Source organism: Amblyomma americanum, chromosome 11 (genome assembly GCF_052857255.1).
Source record: "Amblyomma americanum isolate KBUSLIRL-KWMA chromosome 11, ASM5285725v1, whole genome shotgun sequence".
Lineage (NCBI taxonomy): Eukaryota > Metazoa > Arthropoda > Arachnida > Ixodida > Ixodidae > Amblyomma > Amblyomma americanum.
Genome location: NC_135507.1, coordinates 2819970 through 2844793, shown reverse-complemented (window position 1 = coordinate 2844793; position 24824 = coordinate 2819970). Strand labels below are relative to the sequence as shown.

At 45.9% G+C, this 24824-nt stretch overlaps 1 protein-coding gene across 3 annotated transcripts in view; it reads right to left on the bottom strand.

The window, feature by feature from the left end:
* Window positions 1–388: 388 nt before the first annotated feature.
* LOC144109451 (uncharacterized) overlaps window positions 389–24824 on the bottom strand; it is a 63135-nt gene continuing 38699 nt past the window's right edge. For all 3 annotated transcript variants that reach the window (XM_077642247.1, XM_077642246.1, XM_077642248.1), the window contains exons 9-13: window positions 21115–21261; window positions 18168–18289; window positions 12983–13531; window positions 8877–9787; window positions 389–2700 (exon numbers count right to left, since the gene is read on the bottom strand). In XM_077642247.1, the coding sequence (XP_077498373.1) occupies window positions 2637–2700; window positions 8877–9787; window positions 12983–13531; window positions 18168–18289; window positions 21115–21261 (1793 nt within the window). In that variant the 3' untranslated portion in view covers window positions 389–2636. The remainder of the gene's footprint in view (window positions 2701–8876; window positions 9788–12982; window positions 13532–18167; window positions 18290–21114; window positions 21262–24824) is intronic.

The window sequence follows — 24824 nt, the reverse complement described above, 5'->3', positions numbered from 1 at the left end:
TCAGTTTCCCTACGAACGACTATGGTTGCTATGCAACTGCAAAAGACGAGAGTTTCAAAACCTTTTGGATTTTGTTCAGTGGAGACATGATCTGCTGATAAGGTCTTGCAACTAACTGGAGTAGTGTACTCAATCAATGCCACATTTCCCCTCCCTGCGCTTCTGCCTCCAGCTTTCCTTTTCCTTTTTGCTTTATGTATGAGACATTCCACAAAGCGCTCATGAAAGTTAGTGGTGTACGATGAGTGGCCACTCTAGCTGGTTCACAAAATGGTGACACTGCGTATAACGATATGACAGTTGTCGTTATTAGGGTCCTCTTCTCAGTATTACCAGGCCTGTCTGGATGGTACATTCTGTGACCTCTCATAGCAATACTGAACACTAGTGAGAAAGTAGACAAGTTTTATTTCTCATAAAATTTGCATAGCAAAAATGTTTCCAACTTGGATTTACCAACTCACATTTAAGATTACAAGAATAAAAATATTTCAAAGGTCTTCGTGACAAATGCCCAGTTTATAAGTAGGTACACCCCCCTGTACTCGGAGGCTATAGCAATGTGGCTAGGGAGGTTGCAATGACCTTCCATGCAAGCAAAAAAGAATGCTGAGAGGCACATTTCATGCAAAAAACAATAATAATAATAATAATAAACATTGAAAAATGAGCAATTAAGTAGGTCTTTACATGACACAGACAAGTTCCTATGCCCAACCTTAAAACACAAGGAAAAATGCTGGCAGACACGCATTAGCACCTGCCAAAATGTTAGTGCGACAGCACAGTAAACTGAACTCAGGGGCACACTATCACATAAAGGCAGTCCTAGCTTCTGGCAATATCCATCGACTAGTGGCAACAAATGTAGGGGCAACGATGCAAGCCACATGGCTTTTGACACGCATCACAACACAATGACATGCACGTTTTGATAAATAATAAACGTGCACAGCGTATGCCTCCTCATAGGTCTGTGGTTAAAACTGCTCATGGGTGTAAAAATTGCTACACACCAACATTGCAAGACCACACCACATGCATGCACTACCAGATTTCACTTGTGGCCACACGATGAGGCTCAAAACCGAGCAGTGCCACCGCAAGTAAAGCAAACTTTAAACAATCTTCAGGCGCCTCTTCTTTACCCTAGTGTAGCTCGCATGGACCTGCCTTTATGCACTAAGTGAAGCAAAATGATGACAGTGTAAACACTGCAATTCTGAGCTCATCACAATTTAAAAAAACACATTGTGCACAGTGCAGAAGTCATTGCTCAACATTCAAGCCGCTTCTTGGCAACCAACAGTCTTTACCATTGTCATGCAGCGCAGCTGCATATCACAAACAAACAATGACTACAACCTGTTCAACAGACTTCTTGGGCCATTCAATGAGTTAGTTATCTGCCATGCTGAGAAATGGTAAGTGGCTGTTGTAGCAACAAATGGAACAATATAGCACAGTGATTAGTACCAGACGCACGCACAATGCTATATGCGTAATGAAGCAGATTTTACTTGTTTGAAGAGGTAGCGCCGTGAGTTATATACCGAGTGAACAGAGAGAAAGTAAAGACCAACACTGTGGTCTGAGAAAAAAGCAGGCTATAGTTGCATTCCTCATAGGGTATTCCAAGCCCTTCCAAGAAAGCTGCTCAACAAATTAAAGCACACAACTGTGTCGTGCATCTGCCTTATCTTGTTCTCCTTCATACACAGGCGACTTCATTTCCTTCATGTGGCAAAAAGAAAATGCAAGGCACAGATGCCAGCTACTTCAGAGACATGTTAAAAGTCTTTGCCAAGAACTGCAAAGGATCCATACCCTAGCAACACATCAAGAGACTGATGGCCGTTCTTGCAGGCATATACACACTTGTCCAACCAAGAGTCTGAATCTGCGGTTCCTCTCATACAGAGCAGAATTACTATTGCGAAGGCCAGTCAGCGTTGAGATAAGATCAAGTAGGCATTTTTCTGCATGGAAAAATTCTGTTTGACCGACAGGTACAATGGCAGCTTCTTGCCACTGCCAGATGCCATATTTAAACAGCAGCTGCAACTGACTAACGCCACAAAACACTACCAAACATCTTATAGTAGTTGCTAGGCACAGAATTTAGATTGCAGAAATGTGCTATTGACATTCTACATACCTTAAGACTAGAAAAATAAAATACAATTGAACTCTCAGCAACTTGAGTGCCCATATCCAGATGGCGCAACTGAAAGAAGACACTTTAAAGGGTTCATTAAATTATCTTTTGTGTCCATGCAGCCCTTCAGCACACAGAAAAGATTCTGAGCCCTAAATTCTTACCTTGCCTTGGCAGTGACAAGCCGAGCAAATCCCGAAACACAGGCTAGAGAATGTCATCACCATCCTCAATTGCTCGGTACTCAGTCACAAAAGCTTTTTGCACCATCAGCAACTAATTTCTGAGATGAAAAATGCAAAGGCAATGTTGCAAGCCAGTCCATAGCAAGGAGTGAACATTCTTTTCTCATTCGCTGTCTTAACACCAGTCCTCTTCGCATTGGCGCACCACAAAGCATGTGTCCATTAAATCGCAACGAGATGTTCCAGCGTTGCACCTAACAGCGTTCCAGTCATGCACGATGCTGCTTCAAGGATTATTCAGCTTCATCCTTGTCTGCTGCTGGCTGTTTCCACTCAATACTGCTGGACGCTCTCTCTCTGCACCACACACACACACACACAAAAAAGGACTTAAAAAAAAAAAAAGGAGCACTCCTTGCCCACATGTAAATGAACAAACAGGTGTAATTCGTAATTCGACATCGCAAATTTGCACAATTCCATCTAATAAATGCAAGCCAGGAAAGAATAAGGAGCACTACTAGAAACAACACTATACTGAACTTGCTAGGGTGAACTGGACACCTTGTTTCCTATTCTCTGAATATGAACAAGTCAATGTAAGTTATAAACAATCCTTATTGCTTGTTTGCGTATTACATGTTAGACAATAGTAAACATTAAATGTGGTTCTGTCTCATCTAGTTTTCCAAATGCAATAACCAAAAAGACCCTGAAAAGCAAGCACACATTACGTACGGTGCTCTCTGCTGAACGTCAAGTTCCATCAATGTAAGCATGCACCATGCACATTTACCACCATCCAAGCTGACATGCGTCACACCTGCCATAATTATTACCAATTCAAGTGAAATAGAAACCAGTCAGATACACTAATTCACCTTTCAAATATTTGCTGCAGAGCTGCAACAAAGTGGAAACTTAAATCAGAGTTACTGAAGTTTTTAAACTGGACACCATGACAAGTTATGCTAACCTACACTCAGAGACACTATATACTTCTCTTACAAGAACTGCTGTTTACTTACTGTATTTACTCAAAAGTAATACAAGTTGATTACCAAGACTAAAAGAGAAAAGTCACACCTTGTGCTATAATCTATTATGTATAGCAAAAGCAGACTATGCCGTATTTTACTTGCATGCTGGTGGATGCCTCGCGTAAGGTGGCCCGCAACTTGAGGGAAACGAAAAAAAAAGTTTGAATGCCATTGGGGTCGACTTAATGGAAGCTCCAAGCTGCAAACATTCAACCAAGGCAGCTGGCGCCTGCATCATACATCTCAGCAGTATCAGCACAGTCGTAGACGGCACACTTGTGCACAGGGCACGAATTCAATGCTTTGTCCAAAGGAATGCATGATAGAACAGACAGGAAGTAAAGGTCTTCTAATCCTTTTACTAAATTTTGGCAGACAACCTCACAGTCTGCAGTGCCGCTGATGGACATTCCAAAATCTTGGCGTTGCTAGTGCATGCAAAACAACAGCTCTCGCTGCTTTGCTCGGTTGTCGATACCTTGCGCACTTTTCAGTAACATCGAGCTCTCATGATGCAGCGTAATTTTCGATGACTCCATACATAAGGAGACTGCCCGTTTAAATGCTGCCGAGAATGGTCACCGACACTCAGGAGGCATGACTCAATGCGCAGTTGAGTGAATGGGAGAAGTTTCATTTTTACAATGTGGTTTTTATAGCGAGGGAGATACTTGGGCGAATCGGTACAGTGTTACACTGCAGAATTAAACAGCACAAGAGATGCGGTCATGAAACAATGGCACATGCGCTGTATTCACAACTGAACTTTTCTGGGGCGGACAGAGATTATATAGCCGTGCCAAGCAACAACACAAGCATAACACATATAAACAAACAAGAAAATTATTTCAAGGTATCACAAATTTAAGCCTCGTATTCTATGCAGGTCCAAACAATTTTCAGCCCAAATTTGCATTTCCGGTCTTATTATTCAGCACTGTCACCATCAGGCATCCAGTGAGAGGAGGCGCTATCTAGATGTGGTGTCAGCCGACTGTTTCGACGGTTTCATTTCGACGCGATTTCACTACGCTGATCTCGCAATGCCCGCGCAATCGGAGGCAGGACAACTGGACTGCGCATAATGCTAAGACTGCAAAAGGAGTACAGTGGCTGCTCTTAAAAAAAAAAAAATGCAATCGCTGCTACCAACAACATTGGCACTGCATCATGCACTGCTCTACGGACTGCATAAGGTAGACACAGTCTGCAGTTACTGCCACCGGATGACTCAAACGGGCCTCTCCAGTCACGCTCTGCAGTAGGATCACGGACAGTTGGGCCAGCATTTAAAGGAACTATTCAGTCGCGCTTTCAAAAAATGTGGGATATCGAACGCGCTCAATGGTACCGAAGATGAGCTTCTATATAGAAAGATAACTCGGACAAAGGACTCTCCCTCGGGACGGTACACTCGGTGACGACGATCAATAAAGCCAAGACTCCATGGATACTTCCTAGGCGCACATGAGAGAGAGAAAAAAAGTGACCTGCACGCATGCTGGAGCCAGTCTGTGCATGAGCGCAGTGCAAGAAGAGAGCAGGCGTGAGCGTGGCGCCCAGATCTGTGCGTACATGCAAGACATTGGTGCCCGTGTTGCTGCCCTGCGTACGCACCGGAAGCAGTGCTTCGGTTTGCAACTAAAAGTCCACGTGGCTCCTGCGAGTGCTGGGGCAAGCTCGTGCTGTTCTTTTCTTTTCGTGAAATTCATGGATCAGGATTGTCAGCGCGAGAGACCGAACGAGCCAGCACAAGGCATATGGAGATGCATTCCCCTTTTTGACATAAGGCCCGAATGGAGCTGGACACGCAAACACGCCGTGTGTGCGCCTCAACAGTGTCCATTGAGCCAAGGTTAAACACCTGTTAAACACATGCTTTCGCACTAAAAGGACCTTCTCCACGACTGTCTGGTATGTTTTGTGGTGCATGGACATCGGTGCGTCCCTAACCACAGGAAAATTTGCCATGGTTTCATAGTTAATGCCGCAGTTACGGCATTTATGGCAGTGGGGCTAAAGTACCGATTTTCGGGAAAAAAAAAATGTGTTTTTCACTTCAGTTGTTTTGGATTGCTAGTTTAATGAAGAATATTCTCACTAAATTTGGATGTTATCTGAGCACTAGAAGAGAATAAACTTAACTCTTTTTACAAGGCGGTAGTGTGCATTTGGAGTCGAAGGTGTCTATGAACACTCTCTTCAAGACACGGCCGCTGTGCTGGCAAAAAACCGAGCGCGAAGTGAATGACCACGTTAGAAAACTTGTTTTTCGCACTTTAAGTCACAGAAGACCTTCTATGAAGAATACGCCAGGCCACTAATGAAAAAATAGAAAAAAAAGGCATATTCCTGGCCTCGGAGAGTGCAGATTGGCTGGCAAACCGAAACAGGCGCTCGGATTGGCAGAAATATACCACGTGACCACAGTGCTATTTTCCCGCCATTTGGAATCGCTCTCACTTTGACTGTGTTCGATGCTTGCTGTCTGTTCTTTACTTACTTGTGAGAATGTATTGCGATCAGCGGGCGGCCAGTGGCGTGACCAGAATATGCCCGCAACAAGCACCTGTCCCGTCATGTCTTTCTGTGTATTCGTCCATATATGTAGTGCTGTTTGACTTCAAGAAAAGAAAAATGCATCACCAACTAGCCCCGCAAAGTGTTTTACTAAACAAGGGCTTCGACACGGAGAAGCTTCGGGAAGAGAAAACGCACCATGAAAGTGCCAGGCCTATACAGCACTGGCCGACCACCAGCAAGGGAGTGTCTGGTCGTGCGCTCACCAGGCTCATGCCTGCCGCCGGCGGCCAACGAGGACTCTTCAAGCTCCTATGCTGGTTTGTCACCTGTGGAAACATCTACTGGTTCTGCTGATGACGTTGCGAGCCAAGTGACGACATTTGAAAGGAAAGTCACACTACTTTGCCAGGGTCATGATTCTAAAGACGACAGCGAGGAAACGCCGGCGCCCAGCGGGTAACGTTTCATAAAAGTTACAGCCATCAAGGCGTTGGTAACATCGCTTCTGCGCCCGCATTGCCACAGCCAGTCGTTAGACTTAAAAGAAACTGCTCTGCGGGTGTGAATCTGGAGTTTGTCGTTATAGCGGTAACGTTTCACAAAAGTTACAGCCATCAAGGCGTTGGTAACATCGCTTCTGCGCCCGCATTGCCACAGCCAGTCGTTAGACTTAGAAGAAACTGCTCTGCGGGTGTGAATCTGGAGTTTGTCGTTATAGCGGTAACGTTTCACAAAAGTTACAGCCATCAAGGTGTTGGTAACATCGCTTCTGCGCCCGCATTGCCACAGCCAGTCGTTAGACTTAGAAGAAACTGCTCTGCGGGTGTGAATCTGGAGTTTGTCGTTATGTGTAGCCGGTGTGGTGAAGTCAAGAAGGCCGCACACACTCCGCCGGTGAAGTCCAGTCGGCAGCCTAAGCTTTCGGTGCACCTCGTAGTTGCAAGCCTTAACTGCGGCATGCCCTACCAAACCGTGGCAAACTTTTTTGCCGGTATGGACGCACCGATGCCCATGCACCACGAAACATACCAGACAGTTGCAGAGAAGGTGCACAGAACTGCTATGGAAGCTGCGTGTGATGTTAGACATGAAGCTGGAGCCGCTGTGAGGGCAATCAACTGAGTTGCTAGCTCCACACAACTTTTGAACTTGTGTATAAGTTATGACGAGACTTGGCATAAACGCGGCCACGCCTCACACTTTGGGCTCAGTGTTGCTATTGAGCTGGAAACAGGGTTGGTGCTGGATTTTTCTGTGCAGTGCAACTATTGCCATGGCTGCAACTATGGCCCCAAGGAAGGTGACAATGGACATCAAGATTGGAAGAAAGCCCACAGTGAGGTCTGCCAGAAGAATTTCACTGAATCGTCCAATGCCATGGAAGTGCAAGCTGCAGGCATAATATTCAGTCGCTCTAAGGAGCTTCACAGCATGCAATACACCACAGTGCTCTGTGATGGCTATAGCAAATCTTTCCTGCATGTCTCCAGTCTGTAGCTGTATGATAGATTGTGAAGGAGGACTGCATAAACCATGTCGCAAACCGTGTTTATGCTGGAATTGAAAAACTAAAGAAAATGACGAAAGATCTAAGAGGCAAAGGGAAGCTGACAAACAGCGTGGGAAAAAAGCTCACTGCTTACTATGCATCTGCCCTGAAAGAAAATGCTCCAGATGTGACAAAAATACAGCGAGGAGTACTTGCGACACTTTTTCATTCATACATGACTGGAGAAGCCCCACAACACGGCGCTTGACCACATGGTGAAGACTTCCTGGTGCCACTACAATCGGCACAAAGCCCTAGTTGAAGCTGGCAAGCCGTCAGTGCCAAGACCCCATTGTCCAGCATTCAGCAGAGACGTTGCCAAAGAACTTGTGCCTCTCTACAACAGGCTTAGCAAGCCAGAGCTCCTCGCACGATCCTCAAGAATGCAGACACAAAATGCAAACGAGTCTTTCAATGCGCTAGTGTGGAAGAAGTGACCGAAGACTGAATTTGAGTCACCGAGAACCATGGAAACTGCAGCAGCCTTGGCTGTGCTAGATTTCACAAGGGTGCATGTGGCATCAAGAGAGTGCTTGACAAGCTAAATCTAAAGCATGGAGTTCAGACGATGAAACATGTCTTGCAAGCAACCCACCAAAGTCTTTTGCAAGCGAAGACAAGGGCTATGGACAGCTCTAAAGCTGAAAAAAAGATAAGAAGGCTTGGAGCAATTGCCACAGAGCAGCGCCGTGTTGAAGAGGAGGGTCAGACCTATCGAGCGGGGCCACTTCAATTTTTTCTTCCTCCAGAATAAAATAGCATGTTCTGAAATCTTTGAACTCATTTTTCTCAGTTTGCACTTTTTGGGAAAACAAAACCTTCAGGAAAACAATCATTTCCAAACTGCATTGCTGACAGCTGCTTTCAAGGTGGTTTCTTGACTAAAATTTTCACAGGAACACGATAAGGTACTTTTGAGGTCGCAAAAAATTTTTTAACGCAAAATATTTCAAGATGTCTAACATGTAATGACAAAAAAAAAAAAATTGAACTTTGTTTTTAGAGCGATGACATTTTTACAGAAATGGTATAAAAAAACATTCGACTGGCCTTATCCTGCACTATAAACCATCTAAAAGATATCTTATCAAAAACAATTAGTCTATCTTCACTATTTTTAAAATGATAGTTTTCCTAAGCTGACACACCTGATTGCTCAAATATGACAGCTATAAATTCCTTTCTGGTTAAGCTAGAGAGCTGAAATTTTGAATGTATTCCAATGAGAAGACGATACACCATTCCTGAAAATTTGATCACAATTGGCGCAGCAGTTCAAAAGTTGACCCTTCAGCCTATCATCCCCCCTTAATGTTACAACCATACCAAACTATTTTCTTGTTTCAAAATAAAACTCAGCCTCCCCTGATGGAGTGGAACCCACCACAAAGCAGACAACAAACAGTTCTATGTCAGCTTACCTGTCAATGTCAGATTCATCGGCGAGAATTTTTTTCATTTCATCACGAAACCGCTCGTGGATTATGGTCCGTTTCAGCCTGTCAATGGACCATGGACTCCCAGTGGCCAAGAGCTGCAGGTACCAGTCCCCCCGCACGTCCTTCCAGGGTACGAACTCGACTTTCTTCAGCTGCACCCAGTGCTGCAGGAGGTATCGGAACCTATGTTCTTGCTGCATCGCCTTCAGGAAAAATTCGTTGTCATCACAGAGGGGCAGCAGTAGGGTCTGGGTCCGCATCGGCCCCACAGGCGTGACGGCCTCCAGCGGAAGGTCACCATTCCTCATCTCTTGGCTTGGGTAAAGCAGCCGGTGCAGCGTCCGCTCTGCCAGGTCGGCCAGGATGCTGTCCAGCTTGCTGCCGCCATGCTGCTGCCTCTTCTGCACAAAGTTTCTCAGGCAGTGCACTAGCAGCAGGGCGGGCTGTCTCCGCAATCGTGCCAGCCCAAACTTCCTGTCGAGCTGCCGCAAGGTCTCATCCAGCGTGGCCTTTGTGCGCTTGAGGTACGATGCCGCGTCATCCGAGTTGTCACCCCAGAGGCATCCCTTGTTGCCCTTCAGCCAGCGTATGAGCAGCCTGTAAGCGTTGTTGAGAAGGGCCTTCTCGAACGAGACATCAGTCTGGTCTCTCCGGGGAAGGAGGGCCATGGTCACTCGGTCCCTCATACTCCCCCTCGCAGGCCTGTCGAGCGGCGCTGTGTGATGCAGAATATCCAACAGCTCCTCCACCACGCACCATGCAAAGCCCTCAGCCTGAGCGCCTTGCTCGTAGGCGCAGTGGTACCAGGCAGACGCCCGTTTTTTGGCTTCTTGGTAGTCGCCCTTGAAGCCCTCGAGGAAGTCAGCACGCGTGCACGCCATGATGTGCTTGACCTATGGGAGCATGTACAGGTTTCTAAGCCTTCACAGGCGACCATGACAGGTTCATTTTGTTCACAGCTTGCATTCACACCCATATGCTTTGTCACATTGTCTCCCTGTGGTGACTGACAGGTCCTTTTTTGTGTCTGTCTCCCTTGTAGTGAACTGAATCTTTCCCGGAATCAGGCTAGCATTGTTCTTTTCTACTTTCTCTGTTTTGCAACAATAACAGCAACTCACCCATGATTCCATGCTCTAACTCCGGGGCGAGCATAGCATGAAATCGATCACTTTGTGCCGCCCTAGGATCTACACCCAGTATGCCACCGTATGTCTTGCCAACACAACAAAAATGTAATAGCAAAAACTGCTAATCTCATTAAATTTTAATATCATAGTCACAACCACAAAGTTCTCACGGAACATGTTTTTGCGCACTGATTCCGAATATGCCATTTATTTTCATGTGAAACTAGCGCTTGTGCCATTATAGAATATGTTAGGTAACTTCTTGCCGACAGGTTTCATTAAATTTTCTCAATGAACTGGCCAAAATGTATGCCACTGTTTTTTCTGTGACATCAAGGAATGAAGAAAGGGTAAAATTATCATCCTGTCTATCATTAGAACTTGAGTTACAGGGTTTTGAAGTTGCCGCAGCGCAGTGCAGTAAGAAGCATGAACAAATGTTCACCACCTGTGACACGGAGGTAATTTACGAGATCCCGCTGTCATGCGGTGCATCTTATGTTGGTCAAAGTGGACGTTGCATAAACGACCGTTTACGAGAGCACGCCACTAACATCTGCACGGGATACGGCAGCACGCTGGCAAAACACGTGTCTGGCTGTCACTGCACACCTAACTTTGGACAAAGCCAGATCTTGAGGCAATATAATCACCAGCACAAGCGCGAGCTGTATGAAGCTTTCATCATAGATAGGAAAGCCGCGTCATGCGTTAGCACACCATCGATGGCATTGAGAAGAAAAGAGATTCAATATCTTGAATAACTATGACGACATGATGCGACAGAAGAAATTCTTCCTCGCCTTCCACTGTTTTTGTTTTTTCCTTTCTAGTATTGATTGTGAGCAATGCAATAAAACCTGCAGTTGTAAGTAAGCGCTGTGTGTGTGCGTTTCTCCTTTCTCGTGTCCCGCGTAAGCGCGCTGTTTTTCGGTGAGATCATGTACCAACTGCCCCGGCAATTGTCCTTAATTCGATATATCGCGTGCGGCTGCTATATTTGTTCGATTTAACCGTACTTTTTCCTATATGTTCTCATTGTAACATTATGGTGTTCAGAAATTGTTCGATATACGTGGTAATTAGATATAAACGAGTTCGATATAGCCAGGTTCGACTGTATATCACTCCCACTGGCTGACATCAATGCAGCACCAGTTTTCCCGACTACATTTGCACCACAACTGTGAGCAATCATTTGACGTACAGCATCCCGGGTGGTGTCATATGATTTCTCGTTGCATATAGCTTACACGTGCTGGTCAAGTTGGAGGCTAGCTTGCCACAGGGAGTTGAACAGATGACATGTGCACGTTCAATTGTATGCCTTCCCAGATTCTTTACCTATTACCCTAAGCAGCTGAGGTGTCCACACAGGTGTGAGACAATTACTGAGCCATTTCCTTTCCTCAAAAACCTACTGTCATATCAAAATTGTGACACAGTTTGTCATACCTTAAACTGTCATATGTTTTCGTGTTGAATATATCTAGGGGTTGGACTTTAAGGTTTTTATTTTTTTAAATTTGGTGGTCTTTTTCCGGTGTTTATTTTGGAATGCAAGTTCAGTTTTCTTTTTTGCAAATGATTTTCAAACTTTTTCAATGATTTAATGTGCCAATTATGTGTGGTCAAGAGTGTATCTGCATTTTTGTCAGCATGAACAGTTCGTTTGCCAGTAGTTAACGTAATCTACCTGCAATTTGTTTTAGAGGTGTGCTTGTAGAAGAAATCGCTTTCTTCATTAAAAAAGAAACACAAGTTTAATGAGACAGCCAGCAGTAAAGAACACAAGTGGAATTTACTTCTAAGAAATAGCTGACAAGTTTTCTTTGGGTTGTTGCCCTCGGTTGAGCAAGAAGGCGGGGCATCATGTGGGCTGCATGTTGATGGCAGCGATGGAACTGCTGCTCAATTGTCGCAGTAGCCCTAACAAGAATCTTTTCATGGCGACCATGCACAGTTTCGTGTGAGTGTTCTCCATGCACTCGATAAATCTACTTCACCAACTAACTGCTGTAAGCGGGGATGATAGTGAACAAACAGTGCTTATCTAGCAGGTGGCAAGAAGGTGGCGCTTCCCGGTCTGCAGAGGAGTGTAAAACAAGAAAGATGTCTTAAATAGCACAACTGCACGGCTTCCCCAGCAATGCCAGCGTCTCAGCATGCCCCTGGCCTCCCTACTTAATTAACTTTCAACTTTGAGTCGGTTCTGATAGTCAGTTAAAACCGAGTTTAGCTGGTTAAAACCGACTATCAAAAATTAAATTTGGCATATTTTTATCAGTCTGGTTCGGATCAGATCGAAAAGTCCAACCCCTAAATATAGCATACGCCTCTGTCATGTTGGAGGCTAGCTCGCGACAGGTATATGACCCAAGTGTCCGAGTGTTTCATTCGAACCTTTGTGGATTCAGCGTTCGGAGGCGCGTCTTTGTTTCATTTCATTTCTCAGTGCACAACCTGCACCGAGGTCGAATGCTCATGATGACACACTAATGCTTTCGCCTTCACAGCATGTAAGCAGTCCTAAGTGCCCTCTGAATTTTGGTTTGAGCGGTCTCTTTGTCCCTCAAATGCTGTCTATCGATACAGGCCGGCTTAATTGTCCTCCGAGTCTCTTTAACAGTGAGTGTTCCCGTAGCTTGATTACAGCTCCATAAGCACAAACAACCCTGCAATGTAGCCTTGTAATGTACGTTTGCCTCTGGGCTCTCATGTGGTACTGTACCACCATCCCACCACATAGAGTTGTTTGCTTGCCTAGAAACATCTCTCCAACAAGAGGTATGTGCACTAAATTGCAATCTTTTGCCTACTTCGTCCTCAATTATTGGTGGCAGTTTGTGCATCTTTTCAGTGTTTTGTGGAGCGCTGCAATGGCCTCTCTGTTCGACACAGTTCACAACTCGCACCAAAATTGGAGCTCCTGAGCTCCTGCACATGCACAGCTCTCACCTGGCTCTCCACAACCACAGCGACATCCGTGTGATCGTGTTTCTCTGAAATGCGACTGTCCATGGTCATCACGGCACCGGAGAGTGCCTCCACTTCTGATGCAATTCCGTATGTCGCCAGCAGGGACCGGACCCTCAACCGATACCTCTTTAGAGCCTGCCGAGCTGCATCCATGTGGTCCTCGTGGCCTTCGATGATAAGCCGCGAGTCGGGTTGAACGTCACCCACGGGACCCACACTGTCGAGAACCATTCCATCGAGCTGCCGGTACAACAGCCCTAACACACGTCGCGAGAGGTACGTGTGCTTCTCGCTGTGCTTTTGCATGAAATCTGGGTATGCAGCTGGCTTCTGATACAACGACAGACTCACAGGCTGGCCAAGCTTGGCAAAGTCGACGGCTCGAGCCACCTTGTGCGCCAGTGTGATGCACATCTTTGATCTGATGCCATCACGGAGCCAATCGGCCCATGCCAGGTGCGCGTTTGAGATAATCCCCACGACATCGTGCTCGATGTATTTGCACACAAAGTCAACCATCTCTGCAACCTGTAACAGGGTGAAAAGGAAACCATCAAGAAAGGCAGAAAACTTTCAGGCTTTTCACTCTACACTAGGGGCAAAGAAGCGATTGTGAAAGCCTCACTATAAATTAAGGAGAGACATGGGGATCAGATCACTAAAATCGGGCTTCGAAATCGCTTTTCAGTATCTGCAACGCCTCATCTACGTTGTATCAAAATGGTTTCAATGGAAACGCACGAAAAGTGCCCGAAAAATTTATATGTTAGTGCGCAGGGCAAGAAAACAGTTTTAAATCACACAAAATCACTGCAATTCACAGAGTCATATCTCGTCTTTCCCACCACCGAGCGCCGCCATCTTGTTATCGTTCGAAAGCTAAGCTATGCCGTTCCGTTTCTGAATTCTTCTGTCGTCACCATCTTGTAACAGTCGCACAAACAGTCGTGCTTCTTTTGAAGCACGGGTATGCCAGAGGTGGTCACACGGGCTCTCCAATGAAAGCGGCCACTCAATTGGCTGCCGGTCTTAAAGGCGCCTTCCCATTGGTTGCTGCTGCGGCAGTGGGCAAGCTGGCAACCACAGTGGACCGCTGTTGTCTGCTTCGCAAACCACGCCAGCGTCTTCATTTGACACGCAGAATTCGGATTTCTGAACATGCCTCATTTTTCGCAATAGACACGGCCGTAAATTAGGCAGTCGTGAAGGGAGCCAAAGAGTCTACTCGGCAATGTGTGCCACCTTGGGTGTACAGGGTTGCCCACTTCTAGCTTGAACACCGCTCTGCGTGGCCAGCGCTCCGCGGAGCGCCTCTCGCGGGCACCTGGAAAACTAGCGCGCAAGCGCAGTGACAGCTGTAGGTGGGGCCTCCGCTGCGTCGTCTGCTTAAGCACGGCGGCTCTGCCACGGCGCACTTGCTTTGTGGTAAAGCTAACTTTGCTCTTGCTATGTGCATGAAAATTGAGAGCCCGGCACAGTTCCCGAGAGGCGCTGCAACTGCGCTTGGTTCTGTGCAGCACATGGTATATTGGGGGCAGTTGCTTTTTGTGTTTTATTTTATTTATGCACTCACAAAAGTAAAGGCTGTCACGGGCAAAACTTGCTCGATGCCTGAGCCAAGTCTCCAAGCTGTGACGACACTTCCACAACTTAGCTGCTCAACTGCTTCGTGCCGAGCAGCTAGAATATGCCCGCGACTTGCACTATTGTTTTCATCAACTCAAAGCTGGGCTCCGCCAAGTCACTGATCAATGCATGGCGTCGTAGAGATTGATGGAAAGCGACTATGAACAGTCCAGCAGTGCGCCGGCTACAAACGGCAAAAATTGGGAAAAATTGATAGAGAACTAAATAGACAGGGACAAAAAATGAGAAATTCTAAAGACAAAAAAGGGAAAGGTCGGTTAGAAATGGGCATTTTGAAAGAAGAATGGCCATGACTGCGTTTAACAGCCGGGATGAAATGAAAGCACATACACTCTTGCGACGACTTGGCGCTGCTACCAATCGCCTAGAAGCGGGTGGCATCTTCGCCACCTTCAATCGCCGCACTCATCCTATCTGGAAGAGATCCGTAAAGTGCGTCGAAGAGCTCGGCGTTCGCCCCGAGTTCCTCCCACCCAGCGCTCTTGCACGGCAGACCAAAGGTTGTCTGACAACAAGCCGTGTAGGGTGCGGGAGCACAATGCTACATTGATGTTTCCCCACAAGCTCTCGATAATACTCAAGACCGGGGATTGTGGTGGCCATTGCAACTGCCTTCAGAGTTGTAATATATACTCATCGCCATCCTACAGCGTGTTAAAATTACTCCGCGCTGATTCTTGTGTGTACCGATTACCCGGCATGAACTTAAATAAATATTCAATTAAAACGTTTTTATCTGTTTGCATGAACAGCACGAAGAAAATTGTTGCAAATGAGCAGCAGTTTAGGGCGGTGCGAAGGCAAGTTAAATTCCCTAGCACATGAAGGCCGTGGTGCGGGTAACACCCATATGCTATGAGACTTTTTAACAAGAACAGCAAACTGGGCGAGTTGGAATGTATTCATCTTTAAGCAGCGCGAAACACAGGACAAGAGGAAGAAACACGAGACGACACTAGCGCTCGTGTCGTCTCGCTCGTGTCGTCTCGTGTTTCTTCCTCTTGTCCTGTGTTTCGCGCTGCTTAAAGATGAGACTTTTTCTCTGAAATCCCCAACTTCTTCACATTCTTACTTTCAGGTTAGTAACGAATCGAACGTTTCGCAAATTGAAAGCTCTAAAGTTAGGCCGCCCCATGAATTCATCGCTGACTTTGCGGCGCCCAACTGAGCTGATGAAATGAATCGTATGAGTCACGAGAATATTCTAGCTGCTCGGCACGAAGCAGCTGAGCAACTAAGTTGTGGAAGTGTCGTCACAGCTTGGAGACTTGGCTCAAGCATCGAGCAAGTTTTGCCCGTGACAGCCTTTTTGTGAGTGCATAAATAAAATAAAACACAAGAAGCAACTGCCCCCGATATACCATGTGCTGCACAGAACCAAGCGCAGTTGCAGCGCCTCTCAGGAACCGTGCCGAACTCTCGATTTTCATGCGCATAGCAAAAGCAAAGTTAGCTTTACCGCAAAGCAAGCGTGCCTTGGCAGAGCCGCCGCTCTTAAGCAGATGACGCAGCGGAGGCCCCACCTACAGCTGTCACTGCGCTTGCGCGCTAGTTCCCCAGGCGCCCACGAGAGGTGCTCCGCGGAGCGCTGGCCACGCAGAGCGGTGTTCAAGGTAGAAGTGGACGACCGTGTACATCCTGGTGCCTTTGCCGTCCAGAGGGCTCAAGAAAAGGACCAAGAACACCTGAAGAAGGAAAGCCCACCAAACAAAGAGGCAAAGGTGCAAAAAGATGCCTGACAGCAATGACGCAAAATATTACAGCTCTGGTGCTTTCTAATAAATCTGCAGTGCTTGCAAAACTTTGCAGCCCGTTTTCTCAATTGTTTTTTTGTCGATCGCCTCGCTTGTGGAAAGCATAACATAAGTAGCACAACAGCAGCTGAACCGATTTTGATCCAGTTTGTTCTGCTGAGATCCATAAACTGCACTGTACCTAAAGACAGTGTTGAAATGTTTATTTACCTTTAAATTATTCCATTACTTCACAATAATTACATGGCTTTATACAGTGAAGCACAGTCACGGGCATGTCACGTTCAGTTAAAAATTATTAGCACACTAAAAAAAAAAATCAAACTGTCTTGATGTAGATTAGACATTTGGGCAAACATGCGAAGTAGTACCGGCTCATTACCACGTTTTGTTACTGTGCCAGGCTTTCCACAAGCAACAAACTTGTAAACTCTTATAAAACAAAAACTAATGAAGATATCTTTATGAAATATTATACTTGTCTCTTCCCTGCAATGTGCAGCATGTGTGCCAAATTTCAGTCCTTTCTGCCAAGAAACGAAAAAGTTAGTTCTGATCCCCTTCTCCTCCCTTAACGAATTAAGACAATAACTACTATGCATTAGTGTGATTCTACTATAATTAGAACTACTCACTTTAGTGTGTCCTTATATTTACCCTGCTTTTTATTTTATTTTTTATTTGCAGGCTGATGTTCAGTAAAAGCTCGTTAATTCGACACTGACGGAAGCACGAAAACTGTCGAATGATCTGAATGTCGAAATATCGAATGAACAAAAAAAATGAAATCTGCTCCAACGTGACGTGACGTATCTCTATTTGCCAAAGAAGTTTGTAATCATCATCTGTTTTTTTTTTTGGGGGGGGGGGGGAGGGGGGGGGGGGGGGGGCGAATTTGAGCGGTGACAGTACCGCCAACTGCCAGATGCTCCGTGGCACGCGCACCATTAGGAATCTTTCCTAATTGTCCTCCAGCAGCACGGACAAGGCTTCTGCGGCTTCTCTCACCATGCACTTCAGCGGTCGGGGAATTGGGGAAGCTGTTCACCATTGTCATCTTCAGATAAACCATCGTTGCCGGCACCTATGATCTCCTGAGTTATTCTGTCCTCAGTCACCCACACGGCGACTGTCATGTAATGGCGAGCCACATGGAACAAGGTAAGACGTTGACAAAAAAGCTGTCGCCTCCTGTGGTTGCGGTTGCACCACCTTTTTCGGATTGCATTTCCTCTGCGCAGCAGTCCGGTGGCACAAAAGCATTGAGGAGCGTAAGATCGTATCTCTTCTCAGCTTCAATACATAAAAGCATGCACTGCAGCACATGCTTTCCGTATCTGCACATGATGCATTAAATTATGTTCAGATCCATGGGCTGCAGTTCTATTCAGAGGGAGAAACACCAGCTCGGTCCACTCAAGGTCCAACACGTTGCAGTGAGTATTGCAGCTGCCCTCAACCATGAGCATTTCTAGACTCCAAAACAACAGTCAAGTTGATGCAGCCAGGACGGAAAAATGTTCAATGTCATCCAAGCCTTCCTGTTAGCTCGGTAATCAACAGGGAGGTGCCTCGCATTCTTGAAGCAACTTGGCTTCTGCGCATTCCCTATCACTAAGCTCGGCAAATGCTCTGTTCTCATTATATGGACAGACTTTCTGAATTAACGAGCTTTCACTGCCTAATTTGAATGCACACTGTTCCCTGGCTCCAAAATGTCTGCCAACATGGTCTTCCCAATGTGAACCACCAGAGGAGCTCACCTCAACAGGACCCTCATTTTCCACGCCCTCATCGTCGTAGAAGTCCATTGGGTCATCGTTCCTCTTGAAGACAAGCGGTGGGTACCAGATGACAGAGTACTCATCCCCATCAAGGTCAGATCCTGTCACCGAGGGAAAAACAAAAAATTTGGCTTTGTTTTTATTTTTGCACAATAGGTCCGACACTACTCGTAACTTCAAATAAAAAAAATGGAACAGAAAGGTTGAGTCAGTGTGCCGCGTCTAAAGCCCCTAGTTTCCCTCAATTCCATGAAAAATCGCAGAGTTGAGTATCTTTGATGGAATCGTGTTAGAAGTTGCATTATCTTTTACTTTAGGTTACTGCTGTTGTGGACACAGGAACGAGAGAACGATGGAAATTTGTTTAATTCTCTGAACTTTCTTGGCAATGAATGAAGTTCCACTAATGCTTCAACATGCTTGCTCCACCTCGTTCACAACAAGCGTGGCGGCTACTGCGACAATGCGTTTATACTCTCATGTGGGAAGAGTCCTCATGCTCGCACCATTCGAAAGGAATATTCACAGCACCGGCAAAAAAAATGTCTCCAGTATCAAATTATGCTTCGCATCCATTCTGGGGACCTTTTATTGCAGTACCAGGCCATCAAGAGATAAAAAGTGAGCAGCAGGCAAATGCGAGACTTTTGTAAGGCTGTGTCTTCTCTGCAGGCACAGTCACAACGGTTAATGCAGACTGTGCACCGGACAGCATCAAAGAGATGCGGTATTTCCTAACATGCCCTCGATTGTAGCGTGACCTTTTAACTCAAGGTATGAAGAAAAAAAAAATCAATGCCTTCGAATGTTATGAGCAACAGATTTTCATGCTTTTGTAAAGAAATTAAACTTCTTTTCACTTGGAAGAAGCGAGCTTTATTGGAACCACTCTAACAATGAAGAACATGGCGCCACCACCTCACTCACATCTCCCCATCTGGCTTGCAAAATTGTGACCACTCATATTCGCTGCCGGAAGCATCCTGTCACGTTCAACACCACAAAGCACTTCATCCTCGGAGTCATTCGTGGCATTTGAAATTCCATACTTCTTGAAGGCCTTGCTGACAATGGAAGATGGAACTGTGCACCATGCAGCCATCACCCATCCCAAAAACAACTCCAGCAGTGAGGCAATGGAAACTGGCCTTTGTGGAAACCCGTTTCTTGAAACCAGCCCGTCATCGGACTGTTGCAACTCATACAAGTCGACTTGCTAGTGAAAATCCAGTCTCTCTACTTCAGCCGAACAGGCACAAGTTTAAGGAACACCAAATGCACATGAGGCGGCCTGACTGCCGTTTGCTTCCGCACGAAGACCTTTTTTTTTTTTTTTTTCAACCCAGCGTTATAATGAGCTTGGCGTGGCTGAAGCCTAGCTCACAGCCTGCCTCGCTGATGGATGGGACACCTCGGATTCTCATCAGGACTAGGCCTATTGGTATCCACAACTGCAATATGTGATACTAATGCACAAAATATACTCGTGTAAGGGCCACACTTTTTTTTTTTTCCATTGGCAGGTGCGGCCCTTGCAAGAAACCGGCATTTTTCTGCAGAATTTTTATGACATCAAAGTCCCAATTATACAATTATGCGTCCTTTTTTTATGCTGAAACACGTATCTCTATAATGAATTAGTGGAGGCCCGGCTAGTCCTTCAAATACATAATGCACTGAAAGCATAGATGATAGGATGCAGGCTCGAAAACCAGCAGGTGTTAACTGCATAAAGTAAATCAGGTTGCCAGATCAGCTTACTGGCAGATGTCACATGATTGCAAGTTACAATCAAGATATGGCACTCGAGTGGCCAATGATTCAGAGTGCCGTGCCACGCATGCGACCCGCAGCCATCAGTGTGAAGTGACACTTGCCTGGCCTGCTTTTCCATGTGCTCCAACATCAAAGGCCGTGCAGAAGTCAATTACACGTTCATTTTAATGTGAGGTTATTGTGTGATGATGAGCTGGTAGCAAGGTTAGACCTCCTTTTATAGTAAACCGTGATTAGATTCAAAGCACTTTCGATGCGGCGTCAATACGAAGCACACCAGGCCTAGCGACACTGGGCAAACAGCGCCTGAGCTTGGCGGGCAGCGTATCGTTGCAAAGAAATGCACCGCTAGCGTGGGTGCACCCCATTCTAGTTTATTTTGTGCAGGATAATATCTTGTCCTTCCTAGTGCAAACGCTGAGTGCACAAGACGAGTTAGCAGCGCCGTGGCACCACATGGCCACGGTTCGAGGCGAAGTCTGGCACACGGGATGACACATGCATGGTCGTATAGTGTCACAGGCAGTTATTGTGTATCAGCTCCCAGCATAACATACCATGTGGGCAAAGTTATGCGCACAAGAAGCAATTCTTTAGGCTGGCTTTTTTTTTTCCAAATTACCAACTGCCAAGTTGGGGGTGCGGACCTTACACAGGGGCAGTCCTTACACAGTGCCAAGCCTCCGATTTGTAATGCTAATGACAATAGGGTGTTGCTGGCACAGTTTCACTTTTGTAACAGATTCAAATGCTAATGTGGTTTTTAGGCAATTTTTTCTGGAAACAAGGTGCAAACTAGAACAGTGTAAATACCATAGTTCAGTATGCAGGGGAGGGGGAGCACTGTGTCAAACAAGTGCCAATCTTCTAGTGAAGGGAATACCAAGCACAACTCGACACAGAATTGCAACAGCCACATTTGATTTTAACGAAGGCATACATCTGGCGCATACGAGGCATGTTTAAAAGTAGAGTCATAGATTATTATGTCCTTTATGTTTACAGCAAAATATTGTGGATTTTTAACTATGAACTATGAATTAAGAGGCCCTAGCCATGGCTGAACACTGCCATGCCAAAATACACTCTCAGACTAGTGCACTCAACGCATCAGCATTGCAGCAACCTTTGAAGCAGAAGAGACACTCACCAGCCATCTCATTGGGGTGGGGCCGCTTGCCGATGGACGGAAACACGATGCAGTCGCGGATATGGTGCAGTGCAGGAACGTCCACTGCTTCAAGCCTGCGGATGTCGCCCAGGTGGACACAAGGGTTCTTGGTAACAATCACGTCACCTGCAAAGCAAAAATATACCATAAAAACCGTAATATAGGTAAACTTTTTTTCAAAAAACCATGGTGAAAAGTCGACCCCCGTTTTATATACCGGTCATTGGTGGAAAAACTACGGAAGTCTTGCAACAATGGGCGGCTGAAGTCAACAGCCTCCATCACCATCACCATCAGCAGCAGTGCCGCCATATTGCGTTTCCGTAGGTGCAAAGCGGAAGCCGTCGGCAATTTACCGTCGCCTTCAAGAAAAACGCGATTGAGTACGCGGAAGCTCATGGGAACCTGGCGGCACAGCGCGAATTTGGGTATCCGAAAAGAGCATTCAGTACTGGTGGAGGCAGAAGCTGTGTATTACAACTTGCAGCAACCAGAAGAAAACATCATTTCGTGGGCGGACAGCAGCGTATCCAGCAGAATTGGAAGGAAAGGTTGCGCTGCGTGCAAGATCGCTGCCTCTGACTGCCGAATGCATCCGCGTGAAAGCGGTAGAGATTGCGCATGCCTTTAGACTCACGAGGGCACAATTCAATGGCTCGCCATCCTGGGTGCGGCGATTCATGAAGAGGAAGGGCTTTGCTCTACGGCGCCGTACTTGCATGTGCCAGAAACAAACACGCAGGTCGATGGGTGCGCGATATTGTTAAAAAATTTGCCGGGTGTACATACGAGCAGCATTTAAATGTCCCATTGTGCAACCTGTCGAGTCGCATTTGTTTCAAGGTAAGGGTGTCTTTCGAAACTTTTTGCATTGAAAGAAATTCTTTTATTTTTAGAATTGGTTAGTTAGGGGGTCGACCTATATTCCGGACCGACCTATGGTTCGATTTTTACGGTACTAAGCTCTCCCCCTCAACACTAGCTACTAAGCTATCCCCCTCAACAGTAGCAAATGGTAAAGCAGCAAAGCTTACTAAAGTGTGCGCACTTTGCTTCATTCCACTAAATTTCCACTGTCCGACAGGGACTGGCAAAACAGTGCACATGCAGTGTTAAGTTTTCTTCATATGCTTCCTTACGAACACCTCTTCTGCCCTAGTTTGTTGGATCACGTGCTTTTAGTGCAAAAACACTAATCCGGAGGTTCAGAGCCTAGCAAAATCGTATCTTGTATGTACAGTGCAGGAGCATAGAAAAAAGAGGCAGAAAAAGAAATCAGGTCAATATCCACAACTGGAAATCGAACCCGCAGTGGCATGAGCACATCAGCTGCAAAGGCTGCTGCAAGAGACCACTAGGCTCTCGCCATAGCCGAACTAGCCTCATGTTAAACTACACCACATTCTCGCGTTGTACATTGCAGAGCGTCGTCTTCATCAACTTCCATCTGCTCCATCTGGAGGCACTGCCCTCTTATCGTCGTCTTCTACGTAGCGCAAACCTGTGCTTTCACACTGATTCAAATGTAGTAGACTCTCTGCAGATTTTTTCAGGGATCCTCCATCAATTTTAAAGTTGAAGAATGGTACACAGAAAGTGGATTCTTACTGGCCACTTACTTACTGGCTACTGAGCACTTTGAGAAAGCTATATTTGATGAACAAATCAAGACTTAACTAGATGCCAAAAGTGCTGTCAAGATTGTTACTGTGACCAAAAGTTCATTTTTCGACCCAGCCCAGACATGAGCGGACACTGACATCACAAACAGCTGGCCTTTCAATGCTGTTGAAGGCAAAATCTTTGATTAAAACGGAAACAATCGGAATGGACTGGCTTAGAGAGGCCTGGCTATTTTCTCTTCAATGTTGATGCTAGAGTCAACAACATGCACTTCGTTGCCACTGAGGCAGCCTACAAAGAAGAGCATGCGATCACACTGAAAACGAGGCAGCGGCAGGTTGGCTGAGACTACATCTCGCGTGGTGCGGGGCAGTTAGAGTTTTTGAAGCCAGCTTTTCGCACCAAAGTGTTTTCTTTTTTTAAGTTCATGAATTTTTCACGCTGCTCAATTACTTGGATTATTTTTCGGATGCTACAGAATCCAAAAAATCTGTCAGCAGCTGCTCTATCTTAAAGGGATAGTGAACAGAAAATGTGTTGCAGAGACTTTTTGACCAAATGATAGCTGCAGCTTGAGAGTGACCACAACAACACTCTTTTGAAACATGACTGAGCAGAGAGCGATTATTTTAATGAATATTTCTAAAACCGCTGCACCTAGTGGCCGCCTTTGAAAGCTCTGATAATACGGGATGTGACATGTACCCTACGCGTCGCACGAACATGAAAGTAAGATGCATCCAGACATGCTTTTCCTTCATTACAAAGTGCATTTCATTCGGCTTCCCTGAGTCCACGTTTCAAGATTCTCTGCTTGCATCTCGTGGTTGTATACTTTGGGAGACTACTTTCCGGATTTTGCCACAATTAAACAAAAATCTCCACCGTCTGCAGCGACATCTAACAAAAAAAAAATTTCGCAGCGAGGGTACCGGTAGTGCCATCTCGTACCCGCCAGAAGAAAGAGCGCTGTCTCGTTCTGGGAAGAAGCAAGCTTGCGATCCTTTGCCCGACCCACTGAAACTGCATTTTTATCTGGGTTCCACATAGGATGAACCTAAAGTAAAGTTTGATTTTTCGGTATCGCAGCACATTCATGCAAGGTTTAGCATAAACGCTCGTGAGCACGGGAAGACATGGGGAATCCTTAACTGCCAGCCAGCTTGCCTACAGCAGTGCTGAAGGTAGGCTTGACGTCACGTCTGCCAGCTCATAGCCAGGAGAGTACACGAAACATTCAAAATACAGTCATTCCGCTCAAAAATAACCAGAGTAATGACTACATTCTTCAGTAATCATACTTTGCAAATGAAATGTAGTGCTTTCTCAATATTTACAGGTTTTTATTCAGTATCCCTTCAACTTTCAAAGCTACCCTTGTAGCTTTTCGGCCGCGGCCCATTTCCTGTATGTCTGGAAATAAACTTTCAATTCAATTCAACTCTTTCCCTACCGCACCCAACGAGCATGTTAGCTGAGATGTTAGTGCATGTTAGTGCGTAGATTTCGGAACCTTTCTTGTTGCTTACGGGCATGCTGCGCGTTTGGCTTGTAGTCAAAGAACCAAAGTTTCGTTTATGATGTGTTTTTCTTTTGTCCCACCAGGTGGAATTTTTTTGACGCCCTGCGAAGACTAGAAGATGCAGTACCACGCTTATTGCCTGCTACTGATGACTTTGCCGCTCAGCTTCAGAGCCTTTTGTGTTGCTTAGGCACACACCGCATCATCTGGCTTGTAATTGGACAAACAAAATTGCATTTTCCCGCAAGGCTGCATTTTTCGCTTTGCACCCTCCGCATGCACGACGCATGCTCTAAAGCGTCACAAATCTCAGGACTCCACTTTGACTGCAATCGATTTCACCAACGACCCAAGCAGCAGCAAGTGTGAAGATACTGCCTTTTTGTCAGGATTCAGTTCAGAACATCGGTGACGACGGAAACCAAGTTGGAACACAGGCAGACATGCTACGGTGCCCAACCACAGGGTTCGCAGTAATTGTTTTGGAGCAAGAACACTATTCAAGATAGAAGTTTGATTTTTTCAGATAACGGCCAATAGAATA